At 46.7% G+C, this 25,621-nt stretch overlaps 2 protein-coding genes across 7 annotated transcripts in view; one reads left to right on the forward strand and one right to left on the reverse strand.

Moving 5' to 3' along the window:
* LOC124483350 (zinc finger protein 501-like) overlaps positions 1 to 18,675 on the reverse strand; it is a 38,751-nt gene extending 20,076 nt beyond the window's left edge. For 2 of the 6 annotated variants that reach the window (XM_047043772.1, XM_047043770.1), the window contains exons 1-2: positions 18,330 to 18,675; positions 37 to 237 (exon numbers count right to left, since the gene is read on the reverse strand). Coding sequence is in view for 1 of the 6 variants with exons in the window: in XM_047043769.1 (XP_046899725.1) it covers positions 18,330 to 18,522 (193 nt within the window). In the remaining 5 variants the exon portion in view is untranslated. Of the gene's footprint in view, positions 1 to 36; positions 400 to 18,329 lie in introns of those variants that run through there. The other 4 variants (XR_006957811.1, XM_047043773.1, XM_047043769.1 and 1 more) reach the window with 3 other exon arrangements.
* Positions 18,676 to 21,077: 2,402 nt separating this feature from the next.
* Positions 21,078 to 23,533, forward strand: LOC124483739. Its single transcript, XM_047044281.1, is given in 3 exon segments — positions 21,078 to 21,653; positions 21,655 to 22,547; positions 22,549 to 23,533. Coding segments are annotated over 3 exon segments (2,454 nt in total).
* The last annotated feature ends 2,088 nt before the right edge of the window (positions 23,534 to 25,621 follow it).

Consider the following 25,621-nt stretch of genomic DNA (forward strand, 5'->3'; position numbering starts at 1 on the left):
TGCACAACAGTTCTTTCAACTAACTAGTATACGTACCAATAGCCTTAAAGCTGGCAATCACTTTCCTTGCTTCTATTGGCCTTAGGATGTTAAGAAGGTCTGCCTCCCTGACATACTTCATATCTTCCAGGCATTCCACTCCCAATGTCTTCAAGGCGTTTTGCAAAGACTGATCTCCACATGGGTTTGGAAGAACAGAGGCAATAAAAGAGCCAAGAGCATCATCTTCTTCCATATCTACAAATGAAAAGGAGGAAATCACATTGCTGCGGTCTCCCGGTCGTGTAGATTCACCCTCTACACCATCCGGAACATCAGGAGATATCTGTCTGAGCACTCCACCCAGCTGCTTGTCCAAGCACTTGTCCTCTCCAAGTTGGACTACTGCAACTCGCTGCTCGCCGGTCTCCCAGCATGCACAGCCTGCCCTCTTCAGAGGATTCAGAACGCAGCGGCCCGCCTGGTCTACAATCTACCCAGACGGTCCCACGTTACCCCGCTCCTCATCTCCCTCCACTGGCTACCCATCACGGCCCACATCAGATTCAAGACCCTGGTACTGACCTTCCGAGCAGTGAACGGGACTGCACCCGACAACATCAAGTCTCTCCTGCAGCATTACACCCCCGCCCGCCACCTACGGTCTTTTTCAGACAACCGCCTGGTGGTCCCACCGCTCAAGACTGCCCGGTCCCAACACAAGCTCTTCTCCTGCCTGGCCCCCCAGTGGTGGAATCAACTCCCCACCTCCATCAGAGACAGAGACTGTCTCTCCACCTTCAAGAGAAGGCTCAAGACGCACTTGTTCAGGGAGTACAACGGTACTTAGGAATGGTTTGCTGAACCCAATGCTAGTTTCCTCAAGGATCACAATGACTCTTGCTTAGAGACTTGTTGCTCTTGTTGGTTAGTGGTAGCTGATTCTAACTGTTGTATTCTATTTTAGTACATTTTTATTTTATTTTACTGTTGCTTGTTTTTCTACAGGTACACTTGCACTTACAGATTCATGTTTAAATTGTAACTTGCTTAACTACATGCTCTTTTGGTTTTTCCCTTTGGCACTTATTTTTTGGTTGTTCATAATGTGTGCTTGTTTTGGCTACCCGCAATGCTTTGGGGCTATCTTGTTGTTATTATCAGTGACCTATGCACTTTGTAAAGCTCTCTCTTGGAATTCGCTTTGGATAAAAGCGCCTGCTAAATGAATAAATGTAAATGTAATTATGAAATGTAACACCTGATTCAAATAAAAGGGTCGTTATCTAGCTCTGTAGAAGCCTGGTAACGAACATACATTTGAATCAGGTGTGTTGGAGCAAGGAAACTTCTAAAACAAGCAGGACAGGGGGTCCCTGAGGACAGGGTTGAGAACCACTGGTTTAATGTATTGGTCTACAACAAGGGATTCAAAGTCATGTTGTTGATGCCAAATTCAGTTCAGTGTGATTGCTATGTGAATGACAGGGCTGGACTGGCCATCTGGCATAGCGGGCATTTGCCCGGTGGGCCAACGCATTTTTGGGCCGAATCGCCAATATAATTTACAGGCTTTGTTTTTTTGGTCGGGCCGGCCCATAGAGAACTGACAGCGGCCCATTGGTTAATTTTTTTTATTGGCACTGGCCTGACCCAATGAAATCCAGGAACCCCCTTCCCCTGATTCATAATATCGCCTCCCGCAAGCCCAGAGACACAAGCTGTTGGCTAATGCGTATGCTGGTTTAGCATCGTAAATGTTTTGCATCGCAAAAATGGAGAAACAACCACCAAAGCGCAAGGGAGGCGCAGAAAAGTTCAGGGAGATAAAGAAAACAAAATCTACAGGGGAATGCCACAAAACGTGCCAACATTTCGAACATGTTTGGGGGGGCCTTTAGCTGCTTCAACATCAGCATGACCTGTAGAGCAAGGAGGAGAGGTGGCTGGCTCAGAGAGGTGCTGACAAGGTCAGGGAAGAAGCCGAGGAGGAGACTGACCCTGACAGGGCCATGGGAACGAGTGAGGAAAAGATGGAAGTAGTTGACGACGTGGTAAGGAGTAGGCAAATTAACAGGGACTCAGGAAGGGAGGGAGGCTGTGTATGTGTTTCTGTATTGTATTTAGCAGACACTGTTGTCCAAAGCGACAAAATATGAATCTTACAATAATTCAAATGAACAGTAAACTGTTTAAAAGTTGCAAAGCCAATATTAAGCAAAATAGTAATAAATATACAGGGTGTCTACAGGTATAAACAAGTTAAATGTAAGACTTTTTAAGACCTTTTAATACCACTTCTAAATGAAATTTAAGACCAAACTGACAATGTAAATACAAATCAAAAGTGGAAAAATACAATAATCTTTGCAAATAAACACAATGATCTCTGTTCAAAATGACTTTTTAAGGACCTTAGGCTGAATATAGCTGCAAGCAGCGATACGGGTTCCTCCGCAAAATGTCTAAATATTATAAACTTCTACACTGTAGAAGATCGAGACTTGGACAACAAGAGAGCAAAACTACTTCATGCTTGGCCAACAAAAAAGCTGAACGGGGATTTGAACTCGTGAGCATAATGTTACAAGTCAGTCTCTCTAGCGTCTTTGCTACACACCGACCGCTGAAATTTTATGATTAGTAAGGGCTGACTATTAACTTTTCATAGGATATTGAAACTGTTCTTGAATTGATCTCTTTCCAAACTCTCAGTCAATGCATAACTAACAAGTCATGTGGGCAACTAGGCTAGGGCAGAGCTCATATTCAACTCCTTGCTAGAATAGCCTGTGACAATACAGCAACCGACTCTCTGGTCACATTAAACTACACAACATGCACAATCAGGGTGACCAACAAGATTATATTAACTAACCAACAATAACATTACAAACATCTAACTGTATACCCCTGCATACCCCTCCTTGAGTCACCACCTTACCGCGGTGGAGGGGTTTGCGTGTCCTAGTGATCCTGGAAGCTATGTTGTCGGGGGCTTCATGCCCCTGGTAGGGTCACCCAAGGCAAACAGGTTCCAGGTGAAAGACCAGACAAAGCGTGGCTCAAAAAACCAACCATGAAGAAATACAACAATGGTTCTCAGTTGCCCCTGCCCGGAAGCGGGTCACCGGGGCCCCCCCCTGGAGCCAGGCCCGGGGGTGGGGCTCGATGGCGAGCGCCTGGTGGCCGGGCCTTTTCCCATGGGGCCCGGTCGGGCACAGCCCGAAGAGACAACGTGGGACCCTCTTCCAGTGGGCTCACCATCCGCAGGAGGGGTCATGGGGGTCGGGTGCAGTGTGAGACGGGCGGCGGCCGAAGGCGGGGGCCTTGGCGGTCCGATCCTCGGCTGCAAAAGTTAGCTTTAGGGACGTGGAACGTCACCTCGCTGGCGGGAAAGGAGCCTGAGCTGGTGCGCGAGGTAGAGAGTTTCCGGCTAGATATAGTCGGCCTCGCCTCGACGCACAGCGTGGGCTCCGGAACCAGTCTCCTTGAGAGGGGCTGGACTCTCTTCCACTCTGGAGTTGCCCTTGGTGAGAGGCGTCGAGCTGGGGTGGGAATACTGGTTTCCCCTCGGTTCGGCGCCTGTACATTGGGGTTCACCCCGGTGGACGAGAGGGTAGCCTCCCTCCGCCTTCGGGTGGGGGGACGGGTCCTCACTGTCGTTTGTGCTTATGCACCAAACGGCAGCTCAGAGTACCCACCCTTTTTGGAGTCTCTGGGGGGGGTGCTGGAAAGCGCTCCTCCTGGGGATTCCCTCGTCCTCCTGGGGGACTTCAATGCTCATGTGGGCAATGACAGTGAGACCTGGAGGGGCGTGATTGGGAGGAACGGCCCCCCCGATCTGAACCCGAGTGGTGTTTTGTTGTTGGACTTCTGTGCTAGACACGGTTTGTCCATAACGAACACCATGTTCAAGCATAAGGGTGTCCATATGTGCACCTGGCACCAGGACACCCGAGGTCTCAGTTCGATGATCGACTTTGTAGTCGTGTCATCGGACTTGGGGCCGCATGTCTTGGACACTCGGGTGAGGAGAGGGGCGGAGCTGTCAACTGATCACCACCTGGTGGTGAGTTGGCTTCGATGGTGGGGGAGGACGCCGGTCAGGCCTGGCAGGCCCAAACGTAATGTGAGGGTCTGCTGGGAACGTCTGGCGGAACCCTCTGTCAGAAGGAGCTTCAACTCCCACCTCCGGGAGAGCTTCGATCATGTCTCGGGGGGGGCCGGGGACATTGAGTCCGAATGGGCCATGTTCCGGGCCTCCATTGTTGAAGCGGCTGACCGGAGCTGCGGCCGCAGGGCGGTCGGTGCATGTCGCGGCGGTAACCCTCGGACCCGGTGGTGGACTCCGGAGGTGAGGGATGCCGTCAAGCTGAAGAAGGAGGCCTATCGGACTTTATTGGCTGGTAGGACTCCAGAGGCAGCTGATGTGTACCGGCAGGCCAAGCGGAACGCGGCTTTGGCGGTCGCGGAGGCAAAAACCCGGGCATGGGAGGAGTTCGGCGAGGCCATGGAGAATGACTTCCGAACGGCTTCAAAAAGGTTCTGGACCACCATCCGGCGGCTCAGGAGGGGGAAGCAGTGCTCTGTCAACACTGTATACGGTGGGGATGGTGCGCTGCTGACCTCGACGGGGGACGTCCTGGATCGGTGGAAGGAATACTTCGAAGACCTCCTTAATTCCACCAACACGCTTTCCGACGTGGAGGCAGAGTCTGGGGACATCGGGGGGGGCCCTTCTATCTCTGGGGCTGAGGTCGCCGAGGTGGTTGAAAAGCTCCGCGGTGGCAGGGCCCCTGGGGTGGATGAGGTCCGCCCGGAGTTCCTTAAGGCTCTGGATGTTGTAGGGCTGTCTTGGTTGACACGACTCTGCAACATCGCGTGGACATCGGGGACAGTGCCTCTGGACTGGCAGACCGGGGTGGTGGTTCCCCTCTTTAAAAAGGGGGACCGGAGGGTGTGCTCCAACTTTAGGGGGATCACACTCCTCAGCCTCCCTGGGAAAGTCTATTCAGGGGTCCTGGAGAGGAGGGTCCGTCGGATTGTCGAACCTCGGATTCAGGAGGAGCAATGTGGTTTTCGTCCTGGCCGTGGAACAGTGGACCAGCTTTATACCCTCCGCGGAGTCCTGGAGGGTACATGGGAGTTCGCCCAACCAGTCTACACATGTTTTGTGGATTTGGAAAAGGCGTTCGACCGTGTCCCTCGGGGGCTCATGTGGGGGGTGCTCCGAGAGTACGGGGTACCGGATTTCCTGATCGGGGCTGTCCGGTCCCTGTACGACCGGTGCCAGAGTTTGGTCCGCATTGCCGGTAGTAAGTCGAACTTGTTCCCGGTGAGGGTTGGACTCCGCCAGGGCTGCCCTATGTCACCGATTCTGTTCATTACCTATATGGACAGAATTTCTAGGCGCAGCCAGGGTGTTGAGGGGGTCCGGTTTGGTGACCTCAGGATCGGGTCGCTGCTTTTTGCGGATGATGTGGTCCTGTTGGCTTCATCGGGCCGTGACCTTCAGCTCTCACTGGAGCGGTTCGCAACCGAATGTGAAGCGGCTGGGATGCGAATCAGCACCTCCAAATCTGAGGCCATGGTAATCGACCGGAAAAGGGTGGAGTGCCATCTCCGGGTCGGGGAGGAGATCCTGAACCAAGCGGAGGAGTTCAAGTATCTCGGGGTCTTGTTCACGAGTGAGGGAAGAATGGAGCGCGAGGTCGACAGGCGGATCGGCGCGGCGTCCGCAGTGATGCGGGCTCTGCATCGGTCCGTCGTGGTGAAGAAGGAGCTGAGTCGAAAGGCGAAGCTCTCTATTTACCAGTCGATCTACGTTCCTACCCTCACCTATGGTCACGAACTATGGGTAGTGACCGAAAGAACGAGATCGCGAATACAAGCGGCCGAAATGAGCTTTCTCCGTAGGGTGTCCGGGCTCTCCCTTAGAGATAGGGTGAGAAGCTCGGTCATCCGGGAGGGGCTCAGAGTAGAACCGCTGCTCCTCCGCGTCGAGAGGAGCCAGCTGAGGTGGCTCGGGCATCTGATTAGGATGCCTCCTGGACGCCTCCCTGGTGAGGTGTTCCGGGCACGTCACACTGGGAAGAGGCCCCGGGGAAGACCCAGGACACGCTGGAGGGACTATGTCTCTCAGCTGGCCTGGGAACGCCTTGGGGTCCCCCAGGAAGAGCTGGCGGAAGTGGCCGGGGGGAGGGAAGTCTGGGCCTCCCTGCTTAGGTCGCTGCCCCCGCGACCCGATCCCCGGACAAGCGGCAGATGACGACGACGACGACGACGACATCTAACTGAACGAAGACAACAACTGAAATCCCTCGCATGGCTGTTGTAACCAAACTATTTTCCACAAGTCTTTGTGTTTTTTGACGCACTGCATGCTGGGTACCCAAGGGTGCTGACGCTGATTATCTAGCTGTGCTCCGACTGCGTGACAAGTATTAGTTTTTGGTCAGCTTTGGGACAAAGGTTAAGAAACGGTTGACATTTCAAGGTGAAATTGCATGAAATTGCGCATGGTATTTCAGAAGGATGTTTGACCGTTTAACTAAACAAGTAATCAAAATTATGATATGCCAAAAGACTTGCCTGGATTCGAACCTGTGACCTTGCACTTCGTAGGACACTGTTGCAACCCATTGAGCTACCCTCAAGGATGAGAAAATGTGGTCAGTTACTGTACAACAAAACATAAGCCGTTTCACCTGTAGCATGGATTGTTTGATTCGGCCCAAGTTTATACAGCTGTAATTCAATGATCTTTTGACATTTCAAGGTGAAATTGCGCATGGTACTTCAGAACGATTTAAGACGGGCTAAACGACTGTGGCAGGATTCGAACCAACAACCTTATACTTTGCAGGTCGCTGTCCCAGCCCAGTGAGCTATTCTCAGTGTTGAATATCGTCACGTTCAGTTACTGTATAAAAAAGTAAGCTGTTTCTCCTGTGGTAAGCGTTGTCAGATTCGGCCAAAGTCGAAACAGCTCTAATTCAATCATATTTTGACATACCAAGGTGAAATTGTTTACGGTAGAGCGTGATGTCATCTTGAACCAAATTAGGTTTGAAAAACCAGTCAAAATTATATTTGATTTATTGACACAAGGATATTGAGGCAATGTGTACATTTACATAAATACACCCCTTTCAGCCATTTTGTATTGTATTTCTTATTCCATGTCACTCTATATACAGACATCAATTCTACACATCTGTACAAAATTTCAAGTCAATTTGACCTTTTTTATAAGAGTCGATGCATTTTGAAGATTTTCCCAAGTTTTCACTGTACAGGAAAATCCATCATGGCGGACCTTATGGGTCCTTGAGGCTTTTTTGTTCCCCATGAGAAATGAGGCATGTACACCAAGTTTCGATTTTTTTGTCCCAGTCCAGCCTTGGTGAATGACAAAACTAGCTACAGTATTTGGCCAACAAGGGATGCTTAGTACACATGCAGACAGTCAGGTAAGAACTAAGAACCGACTTTACACTCTCTCATTCAAACAAATACACTTGCACACAGTCACACATGGTAACCCACTTTACACTCTCTCACAAACAAACACACACATGCTTGTCTCAGACAAGCTAACGTCTAAAGTTAAATGAGACACATTAAGCACAGCCTCATGAGTTAGCTAATAATAATAACGCGACTAAAGGAGACGAAATAACGTTATAACATTTCGTTTCGTTTTTATTTTGTAAACTATATTTTGTTTCGTTTTTATTAATTAACAATACTGCATTATACATTTAATTATAGTCATCGTCACATGACCAGCATTTACGTTCCGTCTTGTATCGTTTTCGTCACTTGATAAAGGTTCGTTGACCAGGATATTTTGTCATAATTTTCGTTGACAAAAGCAAAACTACTGGGAGCCATGGCATATTTTAATTTTAATTCATTATTCGGTGATCTTACAAATATTACAAATATTTCACATATTTTTTTATCATTTTACTGGCCATTGTAGCCCCTCTAGCACGTGTCAATTTAAGAAAGACTAGCCTATATCTTGTGGCTTGGTTATTACTGTACTCATTTAAAGGCTGTCACATATTGTTAGATCATTATATTCTAAATACTCTTACTCATGCAGTATTAATACACTATTGTAGATGGCAATTTTTTGCCTTACTCTGTGTCCAAAATGCTATGTTTTAAGGAAATTACTCTAGTTCCACGAAGAATGTAAGCAGGTAATGGATAGTAATCCAAACACAGCTCTGCACTTATGCTTAGCATTTTCTCACTAGCTTCTTGAACCTCATAGAGTCCAAATTCTTGGGAATATGACATAGCATGAGGTGTGACACGAAAGAACACACTCTTGTTCTCTTTTATCAGCATGAGTTCCATTTGTCCAAATTCTGGAGCCAGCTTCATTACAAATGTAACTTCAAGTTAAACATGTGTGTTTAAACTTCACCTGGGGAAACTGACTTCAACTTCAGAGGCTCGGGGGAAACTGCATCCCGGCCAGTCTTTGCCGGGATGCAGTACGACTTTAACAAAGGCAAATCTCACTCAAGAACTCCCCGAATACAGACAATTCATCAACTGCCCTGTACCACAGAAGGGAACACTTTGGATCACTGCTACTCTACAACCAGTAAAGCATACCATGTGGTTCCCCGAGCTGCACTGGGTCACTCAGACCACGCCATGGTCCACCTGATTCTTGCATACAGGCAGAATCTAAAGCGCTGTAAGCCTGTTGTGAGGACTTTGAAACAGTGGAACAGTGAGGCTATGGAGGATCTGCAGGCGTGCTTGGACTGCACTGACTGGGACATGTTCATGACTAGTACAACGGTCCTTGGGAATGGTTTGCTGGACCAATGTAAGTTTCCTCAAGGATCACAATGACTCTTGCTTAGAGACTTGTTGCTCTTGTTGGTTAGTGGTAACTGATTTAAATGGTTGTACTCGCTGCGAAATATATATATATATATATTGTTTTACTGTTGCTTGATTTTCTACAGGTACACTTGCACTTATAGCGATTCATGTTGTTTAATTGTAACTTGCTTAACTACATGCGCTTATGGTTCTTCCCTTTGGCACTTATTTTTGGTTGTTCACAATATGTGCTTCATGTTTTGGCTACCCGCAATGTTTTCTTGTTGTTGTTATCAGTGACCTATGCACTTTGTAAAGCTCTCTCTTGGAAGTCGCTTTGGATAAAAGCGTCTGCTAAATGAATACATGTAAATGACTGCCTCCAATAGTCTGGATGAGCTCACGGAGGCTGTGACATCATACATCAGCTTCTGTGAGGACTGCTGTATACCAACACGCACCAGGGTGATCTTCAATGACAAACCCTGGTGTACAGCTAAACTCAGAAGGCTGAGGCTAGACAAAGAGGCCGCGTTTAGGAGTGGGGACAGGGACAGTTGAAGAACAGGTTTAGCAAGGCGGTGAGAAAGGCTAAACGACTGTACTCGGAGAGACTAGAACATCAATACTCTGCAAAAGACTCTGCTTCTGTCTGGAGAGGAATCAGATTACCAACTTCAAGCCCAGAGCCCCCCACTCCACTAACGACTCCCGCCTGGCCAACGACCTGAATGAGTTCTACTGTAGATTTGAAAGACAATTGGACAGTCCTGAACAACCCCTTTCCACCCGTGAGGCCTCCCCCCTCCCCCCTCTACAGTGACGACTCTATCCATTCAGGAGAGAGAAGTGAACAAACTGTTCAAGAGACAGAACCCACGCAAAGCAGCTGGGCCGGACTCTGTCTCTCCAGCCACCCTCAAGAACTGCGCTGACCAGCTGTCTCCGGTTTTTACCTACATCTTTAACACCTCTCTGGAGACATGCCATGTGTCAGCCTGTTTCAAGTCCTCCACCATCATCCCTGTGCCCAAAAAGCCAAAGCCAACAGGACTTAATGACTACAGACCCGTCGCCCTGACTTCTGTGGTAATGAAGTCTTTCGAGCGCCTGGTCCTGGCACACCTTAAATCTATCACAGACCCTCTCCTGGACCCCCTGCAGTTTGCCTACAGCGCCAACAGGTCTGTGGACGATGCAGTTAACATGGCCCTCGACTTTACAGCACCTGGACTCCCCAGCATGCTACGCCAGGATCCTGTTTGTGGACTTCAGCTCTGCCTTCAATACCATCATCCCCGCCCTGCTTCAGGACAAGCTCTCCCACCTGAACGTGCCTGATTCCACCTGCAGGTGGATTGCAGACTTCCTGTCTGACAGGAAGCAGTGCGTTAAGCTGGGAACACAAGTCTTTGACTCCCGGTCCATCAGCACCGGATCTCCTCAGGGCTGCGTCCTTTCTCATCTGCTCTTCTCCCTGTACACCAACAGCTGCACCTCCAGTCATCCAGTCATCCGTCCGTCAAACTCCTGAAGTTTGCGGACGACACCACCCTCATTGAGCTAATCTCTGGTGAAGATGAGTTTGATTATAGGTGGGAAGCGGACAACCTGGTGACCTGGTGCAGCCAGAACAACCTAGAGCTCAATGCTCTCAAGACAGTGGAGATAGTTGTGGACTTCAGGAAGAATACAGCCCCACTCACCCCAAGTTAACCCTTCCGCTTCCTGGGCACTATCGTCTCCCAGGACCTCAAGTGGGAACTGAACATCAGCTCCCTCACCAAGAAAGCACAACAGAGGATGTACTTCCTGCGGCAGCTGAAGAAATTCAACCTGCCAAAGACAATGATGGTGCACAGCCATCCTCATCTCCTCCATCACCAACTGGTACGCTGCTGCCACTGCCAAGGACAAGAGCAGGCTGCAGCGTATCATCCGCACTGCGGAGAAGGTGATTGGCTGCAATCTGCCTTCCCTCGAGGACCTGCACACCTCGAGGACCCTGAGGTGAGCGAAGAAGATTGTGGCCAACTCCTCCCACCGTGGACACTCTGCGGTCCATCAGGACTAAAACCTCACGCCACAAAAACAGTTTCTTCCTTTCGCTGTTGGCCTCCTCAACAAGGCCAAGAGTTCACACTGACTTTAATGACTTTGTGTCTTAAAACAATTTGCATTTTGCACTACATTACAAAACTGTATCTGTACCATTTGTGTCTTCTCTAATATTTGTATTTATATTATAAATTGCGGCAAATTTTATTTGAATTCTATTCCACTTAGTATTGATAGTTTATGTACCCTTAGTATAGTTAGGCCACAGATTTAAATTTAAGATTCCTATATGTTTATTGTATGAACCTTCCTGCCAAAGCAAATTCCTTGTCTGTGCAAACTTTCATGGCGAATAAATCCCTTTCTGATTCTGATACTGCACCGCAGCAGAATCGCTGTGTGCGAGCCAGCCTGTGTGAACGCCGCTCTGCCCGTTTGATGCAGGGAAGTAGCTAAGTATTCGAGTGGAAAGGGGCTAAGAATACATTTAAAATGAAAAATGTTATTGTTTACTTTCGGTAAATGTATTGTTCAGTTCAATGTTTTGAGAAGCTTGTGGACATAGTGGCATTTTACAAGTACAGTTTTTGGATCACCAAAGTTAGGGGGCAGCTGGGGGGCTCTAGAGTGGGGGGGGGCAGCTTGCCCCCTGTAGATCCGCCCATGTTGTTGAGGCACAAGCCATTTCTGCTGACAAAGAGTACAGACTTAACTGCGGGCCGCGTGGTAGGCTGGCAGGTAGCCTAACTCTTGAAAAGGCTCCACTGCTCTTGATAAGACCGCTTTTTGGTATCTGTTGAAAAATAGATGCCTCAATTATTGTAAAAAAAAAAATGTATAAAGCTTACTACAACACAAATTATCATGGCTAGTAAGAATCCAACTGTTTTTCACAAACCACCAACCTTCACCAAACTGACACACAACCTTCAGTTCGAAGCACAGTCACTAGCTCTACCGACAGTATTTAGCTGGCAAAATAGTATTGGCTAGCTAGCGCTACTTTGATAGCAAAAACACAGAACCACCACACCTGAACACGTTTTGTTTACTTGCCTTGATGTTCGGGATAGTTGACACTTGACTTGTGTGCTTGTGGAGTAGGTTTGGATGAGGTTTGAAGAGTTGCCTTTCGGTACAGTTCTGCACAGTTGTGTAAAGGCGCAAGATGAAAAGAACGGCCGTTCAATCGTCTCAAAGAATCATGCCGCATAATAAAATAAATTATTGGCTCACAGGTTGAGAAGGGTGAAAATACAAAAAAATACAAACATTAACTAGTTATTAGAGGTCACAAATGTACATTTCTTTATATGTATAAAATACTGTGATTGGTTCTACTTTTGGTGAGAGAGGGGGGATGGGGATTATTTGAATATGAAAATTAGCCTATTCATATTTATTGTGAAGTGCAGCTGAGGATTCTTAAAAGGAATAAAAATTATTATTTTTATTTTTTTTTTGAAAGAATTTATCATGGGAGCACATACAAAAACTACATTGTTTGGATGATTGGATGCCACTCGTCTGGTAAATGTTCACACATGGTTTTGGTAGTGTGGTGTTCACCCTAAACAACACGCCCTTAAACAATTGAGTGAATGAATGCCAGAGGAGGCTAGTTATCTCTAATAATCACAATAATAGGTCACTGTTAATAGACATTTTAGAATGTGTGTTTGTAATATCCAGTTTTAAGGTAATTCTTCAGTGCCTTGCCTTGTTTGACCATAAATTGGGCTAGAAACATGCAACAACTTCTGAAAGCTGGCTTCCTGCCTGGGTGTATGTCAATTTTTTTTAATCTGGCCCCACAGGAAATGACTTGTGAGGCAAGATGCCCCCTTAATAAAAGTTCACTGGACAAACTGTGTATTTCAGTTGACAATTATACAAAAAAATAATTTGTATTAATTGTAACATATTCATTCATAGACCTAGCCTGGCTGCCAGCCCAACTTCTCCCCGTCCACAAAAAATTTGGTCGGGAAGTTGGATCTGGAGGGTCTCGTATTGGGAACAATTATATAAAACCAGGATCTGGGCGGACCAATGAAATTGCCACGGCGGGCTTTATACGACGATGGACAGATGATTAACAGTAACGTAATCAACAACGTCACGAAAGAGCCCTTGGGTTGAATTCGTTTTCAACAAACAACATATTACGTTGCTCTGATTGGTTGTAGGTCTATCCAATTGAGCGAGTAGGCATTTGTTTTACGAGTTCGGTTGAAACACGCCCCATAGTCACAGCCCAACGGAGAGTTTTCAGACTCATAGTCTGACTAGAATTATGAGTATGACAACGTCAGTCTATCATAGACCAGCAGCAGTTCACAATTCAAGGTTCCTACCTTTAAACCAAAAATATGTAATTAAGAAGTTATTTGTCCATGGGATGAAAGTAAATATCTGCAAAATAACTGTTAAAATGGCTAGTTTTGATAAAGTGAAATGTGTTTTAACAGAAAATTTTGGTGAAACGGTTATTAATATTTGTTTAAAAAAAATCATTTTAGTGTATTTTTAAGTAAAAATGTTTTGCTGTAATTTTTATGTAAATGTATAAATGTACAGTTTGCCATTTTTACAGTTTGCCTTTCTATCTGTATTTCCTGTAACTTAGATATACATAAAAAAATCATTATTTACAGATTTTTTTTTTTTTTTTTTACAGTGTAGTCTTGTGGACAGGATTTCAGAAACTCTAACTCAGATGCGTAGGTATATACCAGCATGGTTTGCAAGGAAACCACAATCCCTTTGAGAATTAGATTGTTGGAAAGCTACAGAGTTCAGACAATTTCTCTTGTATATAGACCTTGTTGTTCTGAAACGACATTTGGACAGTAATTTATATTACAACTTAATGTTGTTATCTACAGGTATATCCATCCTTGTCAGTCCACAGCTCTGCTCTATGTATAGTAAATATGCAAACACGCTGCTCACCACATTTGTTAGTTTTGGGGAGCTGTACGGCAGAGATGCCTTAGATATGTCACTAAAAGGTTCTGCAAAGGTTAGCATTGATACAGAGGAATGGTCCTATAATGGTTCCTAGAACGTCCTGAAAGGCCCCGAAATAACGTTCTGCTACCCTTTAACGGTCACATGACATGAAAACTTCACCTTAGGAGGTTATTTAACATTAATATGAGTTCCCATAGCCTGCCTTTGGTCCCCCAGTGGCTAGAATTTTCGATAGGTGTAAACCAAGCCCTGGGTGTTCTTCTCTGCCTTTGAGAAAATGAAGGCTCAAACGCTCTGTTTGAAAATCTGCTCCTTGTGACATCACAAGGAGCCAGGCTACCGCCCTTCTCTCTACTTTGCCCGCCCAGATAATCTGGCCCGCCCATGAAAAACTGAGCTACGATAATGCAAAGGCAAGTGTAATATCGGTTTTTCCTGGAGAGACATCATGGCTAGCAAACGAACGAAGCATAACAGTTGCTCAGTGTTTGGCTGTACAAATCAAAAGTTGTTTTTTTTTGTTCTATCATCCAAGCCTCTGCACAACCAGTATCTTAATTTTATTTTTTTCGCTGGAAATGCGCCAACACAACTTCCCAAAGTTTTGTATGTCTGCGCCAAACATTTCAGCCACCACTGTTTCCTCGTAACCGAATGCCGATGGTATTTAGTATCTCTTACAATGTCCTACAAATTAAAAATATAGTTTGTTTAACATGCAAATCATCAGAGCGAGCTTATCACTGCCTGAAAACTTGCAGCATGCGAATTTACGTAGAAGCTGAGTGGGGAACGTTGCAACTAGGGCTGCAACTAACGATTATTTTAATAATCGATTAATCTGTCGATTCTTCTTTCGATTCATCGATGAATCAGATTTTTTTATAAGCATTAATTTCCAACCCATTATTCAAAAACTGAACTGACAGTGCAAATTCACAGTGCAAAAAATCTTCAGAATGTGCACAAACAGGCACACAATTTAGAAAAAGTTATTAATATTAGCATGGATTTAATACTATTTTCCAAGATGAGCAATTGATTGGGGTTTTGTTTAAAACTATTGAAAATTGAAAGGTTGTGGAAGTAGGCCAGACTTTATTAGAATAATCTGGTGTATATTTCAGAAATGTTTTACACCATTTTGAAGAAAGTTTAGATTTGTGAGGATGTATTTAGTGTGAAATGCTCCCATACCTTGGATGACTTGGGTCGTACTGATTTCTCTGCCTCCGCCATGTGTTTCAGAACAACGTTCCTCAACAACGTCTCTCCGATGGCCTTTCCTCTACCTCCGCTCCGTGCTCAACTAAACTTTATTTTTAATACTTAAACATCTCCGCGACATATTGAGTGTCCAGTGTTTCCCACACAGACTAATTTGTGGCGGTGCGCCACAGAATCAACACCGGCCGCCACACATTGCGTTTCGTAAAACATTTTTTTTAATCGCTATTTAGGTTAAAACACGCAGCGTATTCGTTCAGCTGCATTTCCTTTCCCCTGCTCTCCCTCCGTCTCTCTGTCACTCATGCGTCTTTCCCACATATGCACACAGTCACAACGTCAGCACACGTTAGCAACAATGGATACATATGCCGTTCTAGTAAGACCGACAGCTATATCAGCGAGCCTTCAGCATTAGTGCCGTAGCTAAAAGTCGAGGAAAGTTGAGGCTACTTTTCGCTAGGTACCTTAATCACATTTACATTTAGTCATTTAGCAGACGCTCTTATCCAGAGCGACTTACAGTACTCAAAGTTTCCCCTTCGTTCTTTTGGTGAGAAGTCTCAAGAGCTAGCTACTTACTCGGCGTCATGGAGCCGACCAGTTAAATAGTTGTTTAGCACTATCGTTGCTACATGCATAATGCAGAAATGATATGTTAGTTGTTGTTAATTTGTGAAGGTGTGAATCATTTTGGATTAATATTTAATGTAACAAATTATTAACAAATTAACTGTGTAACGAATTATTAACGAAGGAATTATTACGACCCCCCCCGGTCTGACAACCCCCACCCCTCCCCGCCACAATTAGATTTCTAATCTGTGGGAAAGACTGGTGTCGTAATATTCGCGCGACACAACGAATCGATAATGAAATTCGTTGCCAACACTTTTAATAATCGATTTTAATTGATTTAATCGATTGTTGTTGTTGCAGCCCTAGTTGCAACAGAGAAAGATTTTGTGTTGGCCGGAGAAGATAATGTCCTAAGACCTATATGGGACGTTCTGGGAACGTTATAAGGCGACGTCCTTTTACACCAACGGGAACGTTCTGGGAACGTTCAATTTCTACCTGGGTATATGGTTATTCCGTAATTCCAAAATGAAACAAAACAACGGAAACCAAGGCTTTCCCCATCATTTGGTTCTTTTATTTGTTGTTGCAGATACCAGCATAAAGGATATGTAATAATAAAACAAACGAGTAAATACCATTTGTGTTATATGGTTATTCCAAAATAAAACAAAACAACGGAATCCAAGTAATTGCTCATAATCCGGTTCTGACATCCGAAATGGACAAAACAATATTACGAGACGATTTTTCTTTTTTTGCAGATACCAGCATACTGTAAAGGATATGGAATTATCAAAACAACTAATAATGGCTCGTTATAAATCCGTGAACCCTTCATTCTTTCGTTTTTCAGTTTCAAAACCAAATCGGCAAAAACGAAAAACAAACTTGTTTTTAGTTTTTTTTGTTTTAAAACCAGAACGGAAAAACAGGGAAAAAGAACAACAGAAATCACTACTTCTGTAGCGGTCTTTCTGTTTCAAAACCAAAAGGGGAAAGCGAAAACAGAAAATGCATATAAATTCAACTCAAATTTGGTTTTCCCCATAAATGCAATGCGTGGAACTTTTTCCGCCAAAATCACCAAAGTCCTATCCTATTCACGATTACATGCTGCTGAAAACGACATGTAGGCAGCCTAACTTTGGCAAATTGATATTAATTTTTTGTTATTTAAATTGTGTCATTACATAGGCCTATGCATGCACTGAAGGACCGATGAATCAGCATTAAGCATATTCCTCTTCTATTTAAAAAGGGTGTCGTAATATAAATTTAGCGTCTGCTAAAAAAAAATGACTAAATGTAAATCCCATCCCCTACCATGCCGAACACATGGGTCAAATGAAACACATGGACCAAAATGAAAACATTTGCATGTTTGGGGCCACCCACGTGGCCAGAATTTTGGCAAATCCAACCATGCCCATTAACAATAATTTGATTATTTATGATGAGGTGTACAGGTGAGTACTATACTATGCAAAGCAAAAGTAATATTGTTTTCTTAACAAAAGAGCACATAGGGATGATTGACAGAAATCACTCACCCCATTTCTGCTTTGTAGAACATTTTAGCCCTCCTTACCTGTCATCACATGCTTCAGCGCTGCAGAGAATCTCACCCATTTCCCTTTCTCCTCCATGTCACTATATCTAAACTCACATTACCCTTTATCCACAGGGGGTGTTGGACATCACTTACACACAGTACCCCTCTCCGCAGTTAGTAGGCAGCCCTTTAGGCATTGGCCAGCTACCAAGCCAGACATGCTTAGTATCAATGCTCCATTTAAAACATGCTTTTTAAGCTCCCTATCAAGCACTGAATTAGTGAATTTGAAATTGTGTTTTGCAAATTAAATGTATCTTCAGTATGTCTGGTCTATGCATAATATCTTTGAGTTTAATGCATTTAATGGATTTGTGTATGACTGTTGAACCAACTGGACATGTTATATTAACAAATACATTCGTTCCAGATGTGCAGTAGTCAACAATGGGATGTGGGACCAGGTGAAGGTCGGCCATGGAAAGGAGTTTTACCTGTGCCTGTACATGCAGGAAATCCCCCGAAAAACAATGAAGATGCGCCTGCACCACCACATTTCCACGAGAATTCCAAGATCAAAATATGACAATAACGAAAAAATCAAAAACGTCATTTTTCCGTTTTATCAGTTTTGGTTTTTAAACAGAAAAACCGCTACAGAACTAGTGATTTCAGTTGTTCTTTTTCCCCATTTTTCCGTTCTGGTTTTAAAACAGAAAAAAACAAGTTTGTTTTGGGGTTTTTCCGATTTGGTTTTGAAAAGGAAAAATGAAAGAACGAAGGGTACACGGATTGTTATACGATTTGTGTTATATGGTTATTTCATTAGTATATAAAAAACACGACACAACCAAAAACAAGCCGTTATAGTTAAACGTGTGTTCGATTTACTTACGTAAGTGACAAAACGATATTACAGCCCTATTTTGCGTATGTCAACACGCGTTGCAAAAGAGAAAAACCAATGGCCGCAAGGTACACGGACCGACCTCTTATCGATCAACATTTTTACACAAGACATCTGGGTCTGACTGTGCAAAATCAAATACGACATAATGAATATAAAAACAGCAGATTATAATCGACTATATCGAACCTGCTCGGTGAATCTTGATTTCAGGTTGAATAACAATGTCCAACAACCGTTGAAGTCGCTCACTCTCCTCCTTTGAACGAGAAATCTCCTCTTCGAACTCAGCAAACGATTTTTCAGCTGCCCTAAATATCTCCAAAGCTGCCGTTGTTAATCGCTGAGTGATAAAATCCCTGAACACCTCTAGATTGGACATTTTGGTGGTTAAAACTCGAATAGAACGAAATTGTACCTAGAGTAGCTAGCTTTTTCCTTCAAGCTCTTTCTTTCTAGCTGGATGTAAACAACTCAAGCTATTCCGGTGATACACCGGCTTCTTCCAACCTTCGCGCCATCTGCTGTGGTGGAGTTTGATCAATCGTGGCTTGACAGCTGCAAATAGGCTACTGTAGACCATCGGCGGCTCCTGAAAAAAATCTCAGGGGGGGCAATTTTTATGATAATGATTAAGGCGACCCACTCGGTAAGTACCTTAAGCAGGACAATTGTATCTATTTGTTGTGAGGTGATTAACTCATACATCAATGCCTTTTTGTCCAGTAAATAGAAGCACACAACAGAAATATTTCCCCTCCAGCTACATAAGTTACAGGTGGAAAGCTTTGAGGAGATCCGCCCCATAGGAGAGCTCTGCTCCTAATGGTTTACCTAGTGCAGCCAATGACTGAAGATCAAAATGTATACACACCTGTCACTCACACAGGTGCCCTATATAAGGGGGTGACAGCCGTCACTCATCCTCCCAAAAAATTCAGCACGGGTTGTTCTGAATTAGATTCAGATTGAAAGAGTATGAATTTTTCCATGTCACCTCTGCCGCATAAAGCTCTTTTAAGAGCTCACTGCAGGTGCCGTCACCTGGAAGCCGAGGGAGACCACCACGAATTTTGTTTCGTGTGTTTGGGACCTCGGCATGCCAGGTTGTACACTTCTTTGTTATTTGGATAACCGTTATGCTGTTGGTGTTATGGCACGGGTGATATCCGCCTTTCTCCTCATTGAAATTATTTATGAGTGTGCATCTCTGCAAACCAGGGTGATCAGATGAGAATGGGCAAATTCGAGGCATCTTACAGCAACGGGGGCTACGAGCCATTGTGATACATCCGTTGTAAACATTAGCGCATGTTGCCGCCCCTCTCCTCCTCATTAGCATTTAAAGCTACAGACACCAAAACAGCGCGTTCTGAGGAAAGCTCAGTGTGGGACTACTCGTAGTGGCTATAATTCTGCACCATGGCTGAATTTCGGGAAAGAGACTTCAGATACAGTATTAGGGGACCACTAAGGCCTATTTAAAAGCATCCAAAAACAGCATTTCATGTCTCCTTTAAAGAGGAGATGGAAGCGTCACAAGTTCTTCCAGGTAGGAGAGTTACTCGAAGACGTGGTCTCGGCCCTGCTCTCCGATGAGGAGAGTTCAGGGTCAGAGGACCTAGGCGTACTCGAGGTGACTAATGAGGTGCAAACGTTTGGGCGGGGACCTCCTGTGGAGGCTTCTTTCCCAGGCGCGTTGCGCTCAACCCCCCCCCCCCCCGCACTTCTCTGAGGTAAAAGGGCGCGTGTTGAGCTTGGCCTCAGAGGATGACGAGGAGCCGGCTACCGACCCTCTCGTCTCCTCTGCGTTGTCTCGCAGAGCAGACTTCCCTGCTGTCATAGCAAAGGCAGCGGCAATTTTTGGGCGTTCCCCTTCCAGCCTCTCCTCCTGTAGAGGAAGAGGACCCGTGGGATGTTGGCTCCTATGCTCCTAAGCCTTAAAGCCCTTATGCCCCACTATGCCTAAATTGGCTGATTATGTGCAGGGTTCATGGGATGCGCTGTTGACGGCGAATGCGCCAGTCAAGGCGCTTCTCTCGTTCGAGTGAACGGGCTGGAAGAGGCTGTTAAATCGGGTCCCCCGCCCTTGGAACCGTCCCTCGTGGCGTCCTTGGTGCCAGGGGCGAGCACCTTGTTGGCGGCGTGGAAGGCGACCCTGCCGTCCCCCCGGGACAAGCTCACTGCCTCTCTGGCAGATAAGGCTTATGTCTGGGGTGCGCAGGGAGCAGCTGCCTCTGGAAACCCTGCCCTTTTGATGGCGGCGGTCTCGAAACTTTCCACGGAAAGGCCTGAGGGACTGTCGGCCGAGGAAACATCGTGGGTTGCCAGAATGGCGTCCGCGGCTCTCCACCTGAACCAGGGGGCAGCGATTTGTTGCCGGCAGAGCGATGGGCAACAGCGTGGTTGTTCATCGCCACCTGTGGTTATCGCTCACTGCCATGGAGAGGCATGAAGTCCGCCCTGCTCAATGCTCCAGTGACTAGCGAGGGCTTGGTCGGACCGGCTGTGGCATCAGCCTCTGAACGCTTCTCGCGCCTTGTGGAGGAGAGGAAGCACCTGCTAGGGCGTATGCCCGGGAGAGCGGGTTACAGCCTTCCACCTAACCCCAGCTGGCGCGGTGGCAGAGGTGGAAAGAAGAGGAGAGCATGACTGGCAGCGGGGACCGAGGCTTCGGTTCCCACCCCTGTTTGTATGGATGAAGGAAAGAGGCTTGGACCTCCGCTTTACTCTTTCCAAGAAAGACAAGTGTTTCTTCCAGTGCCTCTTACGGTCTCGACAGTTACTGAGCTGAGCACTCGTACTGTTGTCGAGCGGAGAAATTAGTTGGTTTCGGTTTGCGGGTTTTCCACAACTAGCGATGCCGAACCATCGAGCACGTACGTAGAGGAGTCTGGCCCAGCTAGCAAGCGTGTGGCCAGACCGCTAGCCGCCCCCATGCACCATAACACAGCGTGTGACTCTGTTATCACGTTACATGAGCCACCGCTGCAACAGTACGCACAGACCTCTGGTCGCGCTGTGAGTCCTCTCGAGGCTCATAATGAGGACAGGAAGACTTCTTTTGGCCTTGAGATGCTGCTCCAGCCCTTTCGAGTTGACCCCACCTTGGGCTGTGTCGCCGATTCGGTGCACAGCGGCGGCTGGGGTCAGACGAGAGTACGGCCGTTTCCTGTCTGCGGCTCCGCAGCTGAACGCATGCCCGCTCTCTCTGCGTTATGCAGAGTGGCGAGAGTCATGCTCACTGCCAAGCTGGCTAGACAGGATACTGAGAGAGGGTTATGCCATCCAGTTCATGCGGACTCCCCCTCCCTTCAGAGGAGTGAGGGAGACACGCTTGTCCTGCCCGTGCTCCGGAAAGAGATAGCGAGCTTGCTGACCAAAGGGACGGGGATCCCTGTCCCCAGAGATCAGGAGAACTCGGGTCTCTACTCCCCTTATTTTTTGGTTCCCAAGAAAAACGGGGGGATGAGACCGATTCTAGACCTGAGGGTGCTCAACGAGAGTGTGGCCAAACGGCCCTTTCAAACGGCCCTTTCGCATGCTGACGATAAAGCGTTTGCTGACTTGTGTACAGCTGAACGACTTTGGGATCAGCACACTTCTGAAGGACGCGTATTTCCATGTCAAACTGAAGCACAGGAGATTTCTGCGTTTTGCCTTCGAGGGGAAGAAGTACGAGTACACGCGCCTGCCGTTTGGGTACGCGCTGGCTCCTCGAACTTTCTCCAAGTGCGTGGAAGCAGCTCTAGAACCGTTACGGTGGAGGGGTATACGCATTCTGGCGTACCTCGACGACCTGTTAGTTCTGGCTCAGTCTCCGGACAGAGCTATCGAGGACGCGACCTCACTGGTGACTCAGCTCAGCCAGTTGGGGTTCGCTGTCAACTGGGAGAAGAGCGCTCCATGGCCCGCTCAACAGTTTACCTACCTAGGTATCCATTTGGACACTGTTGGGATGAGAGCCAGACTGTCTGCACCACGGAGAGAGGCTAAATCGATAGCTCTCCGTGCGTTCCGGGTCTCACGTACAATCACCGCACTGTTGGTGATATCCCTGTTGGGGTTGATGGCGGCGGCTCATGTAGTAGTGCCATTAGGCCTGTTATACATGCGCAAGCTGCAGAGATGGTTCGCCCAGCTGCGGTTGGATCCGGTGCGACACCGCCGCAGACTGATAGTGATACCGAGATCAGTCAAAGCCGATCTGAACCATTGGAGAGACCCGCGTGTCTTGACGCGCGGAGTCGACATGGGCAGAGTGACATCTCTCTACCCGGTCTTTACGGACGCGTCCTTGACCGGGTGGGGTGGAGTATGTCAGGCGGGCTCGATAGGAGGAAGATGGGAACCGTCAGAGACGCGTCACATCAACCTCCTGGAGCTCGAAGCGGTTCGACTGACGGTGCCATTTCGCGCTGGTGTTGAAGGATCAAGACGTTCTCGTCAGATCCGACAACAGAGCGACGGTGGCTTACATCAACAGACAGGGAGGGGCGCGCTCTCCATCACTTCATCGCTTAGCAGAGGAAGTGTGGACTTGGGCTTTCACGCACCTACGCTCCCTGAGAGCTCAGCACATTCCAGGTCTGCTCAACGAGGGAGCGGACCAAATGTCAAGGGGCGGCCCGAGAGAGAACGAGTGGAGGTTGAAACCATCCATCGTTTCTCTGATCTGGGCACGCTTCGGCCGAGCACAGGTGGATCTGTTTGCGTCACGAGCCAACACACAGTGTCTTCTGTGGTTCTCGCTGCACACACAGGACAGACCTCCGCTGGGAGTCGATGCGTTCGCGCACCGTTCCTGGCCGAGAGGTCTACTGTACGCATTTCCACCTCTGGCCTCCATCCTCCCCTTGCTGGCTCGTGTGAGGTCGGAGGGGCTGTCGGTCATTCTGATAGCCCCCGATCGCCCCGGGGTTCCCGGAACTGATGGGGATACTGGTAGGCGGGCCTTGGCCCATACCTCACCAGATGGATGCGCTCTACTACTAGAGGGTACGCGTCGCGCTGGCGAGCCTTTGCACAATGGTGTGGAAAACAGAACCTTGAGAGCAGTGTTGCGCCCTAATCCGGCCTTTATCCCCAAGGTGATTAGCCGAGCGTTCAGGGCACAGAGCTGCGAACTGAGAGCCTTTTTCCCACCTCTGCACAGCGGAGAGGAGGAAAGACGCTTACATGGGCTGTGCCCAGTGCGCGCTCTGTCGCGCTATCTGGAATGCACAGCAAGTATTAGATCTTCTCCCCAGTTACTGATCTGCTACGGTGGATCGAGAGCTGGCTTGCCACTCTCCAAACAGAGACTTTCTCACTGGCTCTGCGAGGCTATTGGTCTCGCGTACGAGTCTATGAGATGTCCCGTGCCTGGCATTCGGGCTCATTCCACCCGATGAGTGGCAGCCTCAGCCGCCATCCTTAGGGGTGTAGGAGTGGAGGAGATTTGTGAAGAGTCGTCTTGGTCGTCGCCTTCACCATTTGTGCGATATTATCTGTTGGACGTTTCCTCCTCATCTTTTGCTCATTCTGTCCTAAGCATGGCTGGTGGATCAGGTGTAGCGAGATGACAACGCACAAGGTTCTTGTGGGCCGTAGATGCGAGTTGTTCGTTGATTATCTCGGCAAATGTGGGACAGGCAGACATTCTCAGTTGAGATGTCTTTACTGTTTGTATTCTGTTGCCCCTCCAGCTTAGCTGTTGAGCAGGCGAGAGAAACAACATGAGTTTTTAAGTAAACTTCCCCTGTTTTTCTTACCCTGGACGGCTCTCTGTGTCACAGTAGTGGCCTGACCGGGAGGGCAGACCCTGTGTATTATTTACATCAGCAGGTCTGTCCTCGGTGCCTTGTGAGATAAAGTGTCTTTTTCAGATCTAGTCTCGCTGGGGGTATATTTGGCCTCGCTCGCACCGCCTAAACCATTAGGAGCAGAGCTCCCCTATGGGGCGGAGCTCCACGAAATAGAACGATAGTTAATGGAGGTAACTCCAGTTCTATGAGTGGAGCGAAGCCCCATAGGTCGCACTAGAGTAAAAATACGTGAACACGAAAGCTCGTTGACTTACACCGCAAGCTATACCAGATTTGAAAAGCTGGCCAAATGGTTAAGTATTTGTTAACTACGTTGGCCTTCAGGTAACATTTTGATTTGGCTTCTTCTGAATCAACTGGTTCCCATAGACACTACCCCAGGGCTCTACAGTGCGACCATTTCACTCATATTTGCGCCTAAAAATATGTATGTGCGAACTTGAAAAATAATTTACGAGCACAGTGCGCGAGTGACGGGCTGTTAATAAACGGAACCACAGCGTGATGAAGTGAAGCACCATTGATTTCACATGGAAAGCAAGTGACGGAGTCGCGACTCCACGATGTGAACATAGCATAATGACGCGCGAGCGACGATTCACAACCAATGGGCCAGAGCCATTTAAAAAGAAAGTTACAACACTATTTGATATCGCCAACACATGATCACTTGGTTCAATTAGCTCGCAAAAAAACCCACTGCTGACAACCTGTTTGGTTTTCAACGGGACAGACAGTAGCAGCATCTCGATTTACTGACATTTCCGGTATATTAACACATAATATCAATTGGTTACTGGTGTGTTGTATTATGTATAGTGTCTGATACTTTATTAACATTTATGTATTACATTGACTTATAACACTACGCAGGCAGCAGTATTGTCAAGCAGAGCTAGAAATGGCTATGCTAGCTACATACTGTAGCTCAATTTAAGACAAGGAAGGAGTTTGGTAAATAGAACAGAATATACAAGGCAACCAATTGCATTCAATAAAACATTTTATTATGCAATATGTCCAGTGAGAGGGTCGTTTGTTTTAAGTGAGTGGACCTGAAATTCCTGCTGAGCGTCGACACCTAGCTGGACGATAGGGGACCCCTTAATCTGCAATTCATTGTTACTAGCTCTAATCAGATGTGCATTTAGAATCTAACAAGCTATATCTTACAATACACTTGAAGTAAAGCTTGCTATATAAAATTTGGGTGACCAGACGTCCTCTTTTACCCGGACATGTCCTCTTTTCGAGACCTAAAAAATGCGTCCGGTAAGGATTCCAAATTTGTCCGGGATTTTGCCTCGTCGGAAATAAGTGTCTTATGGGTCTTTCACAAACTATTACACCAGTCATGTTCAGTGTAACGAAGCAAGTTAGCTGGTAAATTGATCAAATTACTGCATTATTTTAAAACTATTTTCAAAATCAGCTAACTTGATAACACTGAACATGAATGGGGTTGAATGTTTGGGACTAGGTCGCAAATGACACGCTTTACTTCTGCCTTCTTCGATTAGACCACAATGGAAGTCTATGGAAATGTCCCAAATCTCTTTTTATATGGCTCTGGGTCTACCTAGCTTTGACTACCAAGCCTTTTAATCCGTGGCATGCTTATATAGTCTATAATGTCCCAGTATTTTAAGAAATATTAACTATAACTATATACAT

Source organism: Hypomesus transpacificus, chromosome 21, assembly GCF_021917145.1.
Source record: "Hypomesus transpacificus isolate Combined female chromosome 21, fHypTra1, whole genome shotgun sequence".
In the NCBI taxonomy this organism is placed as follows: Eukaryota; Metazoa; Chordata; class Actinopteri; order Osmeriformes; family Osmeridae; genus Hypomesus; species Hypomesus transpacificus.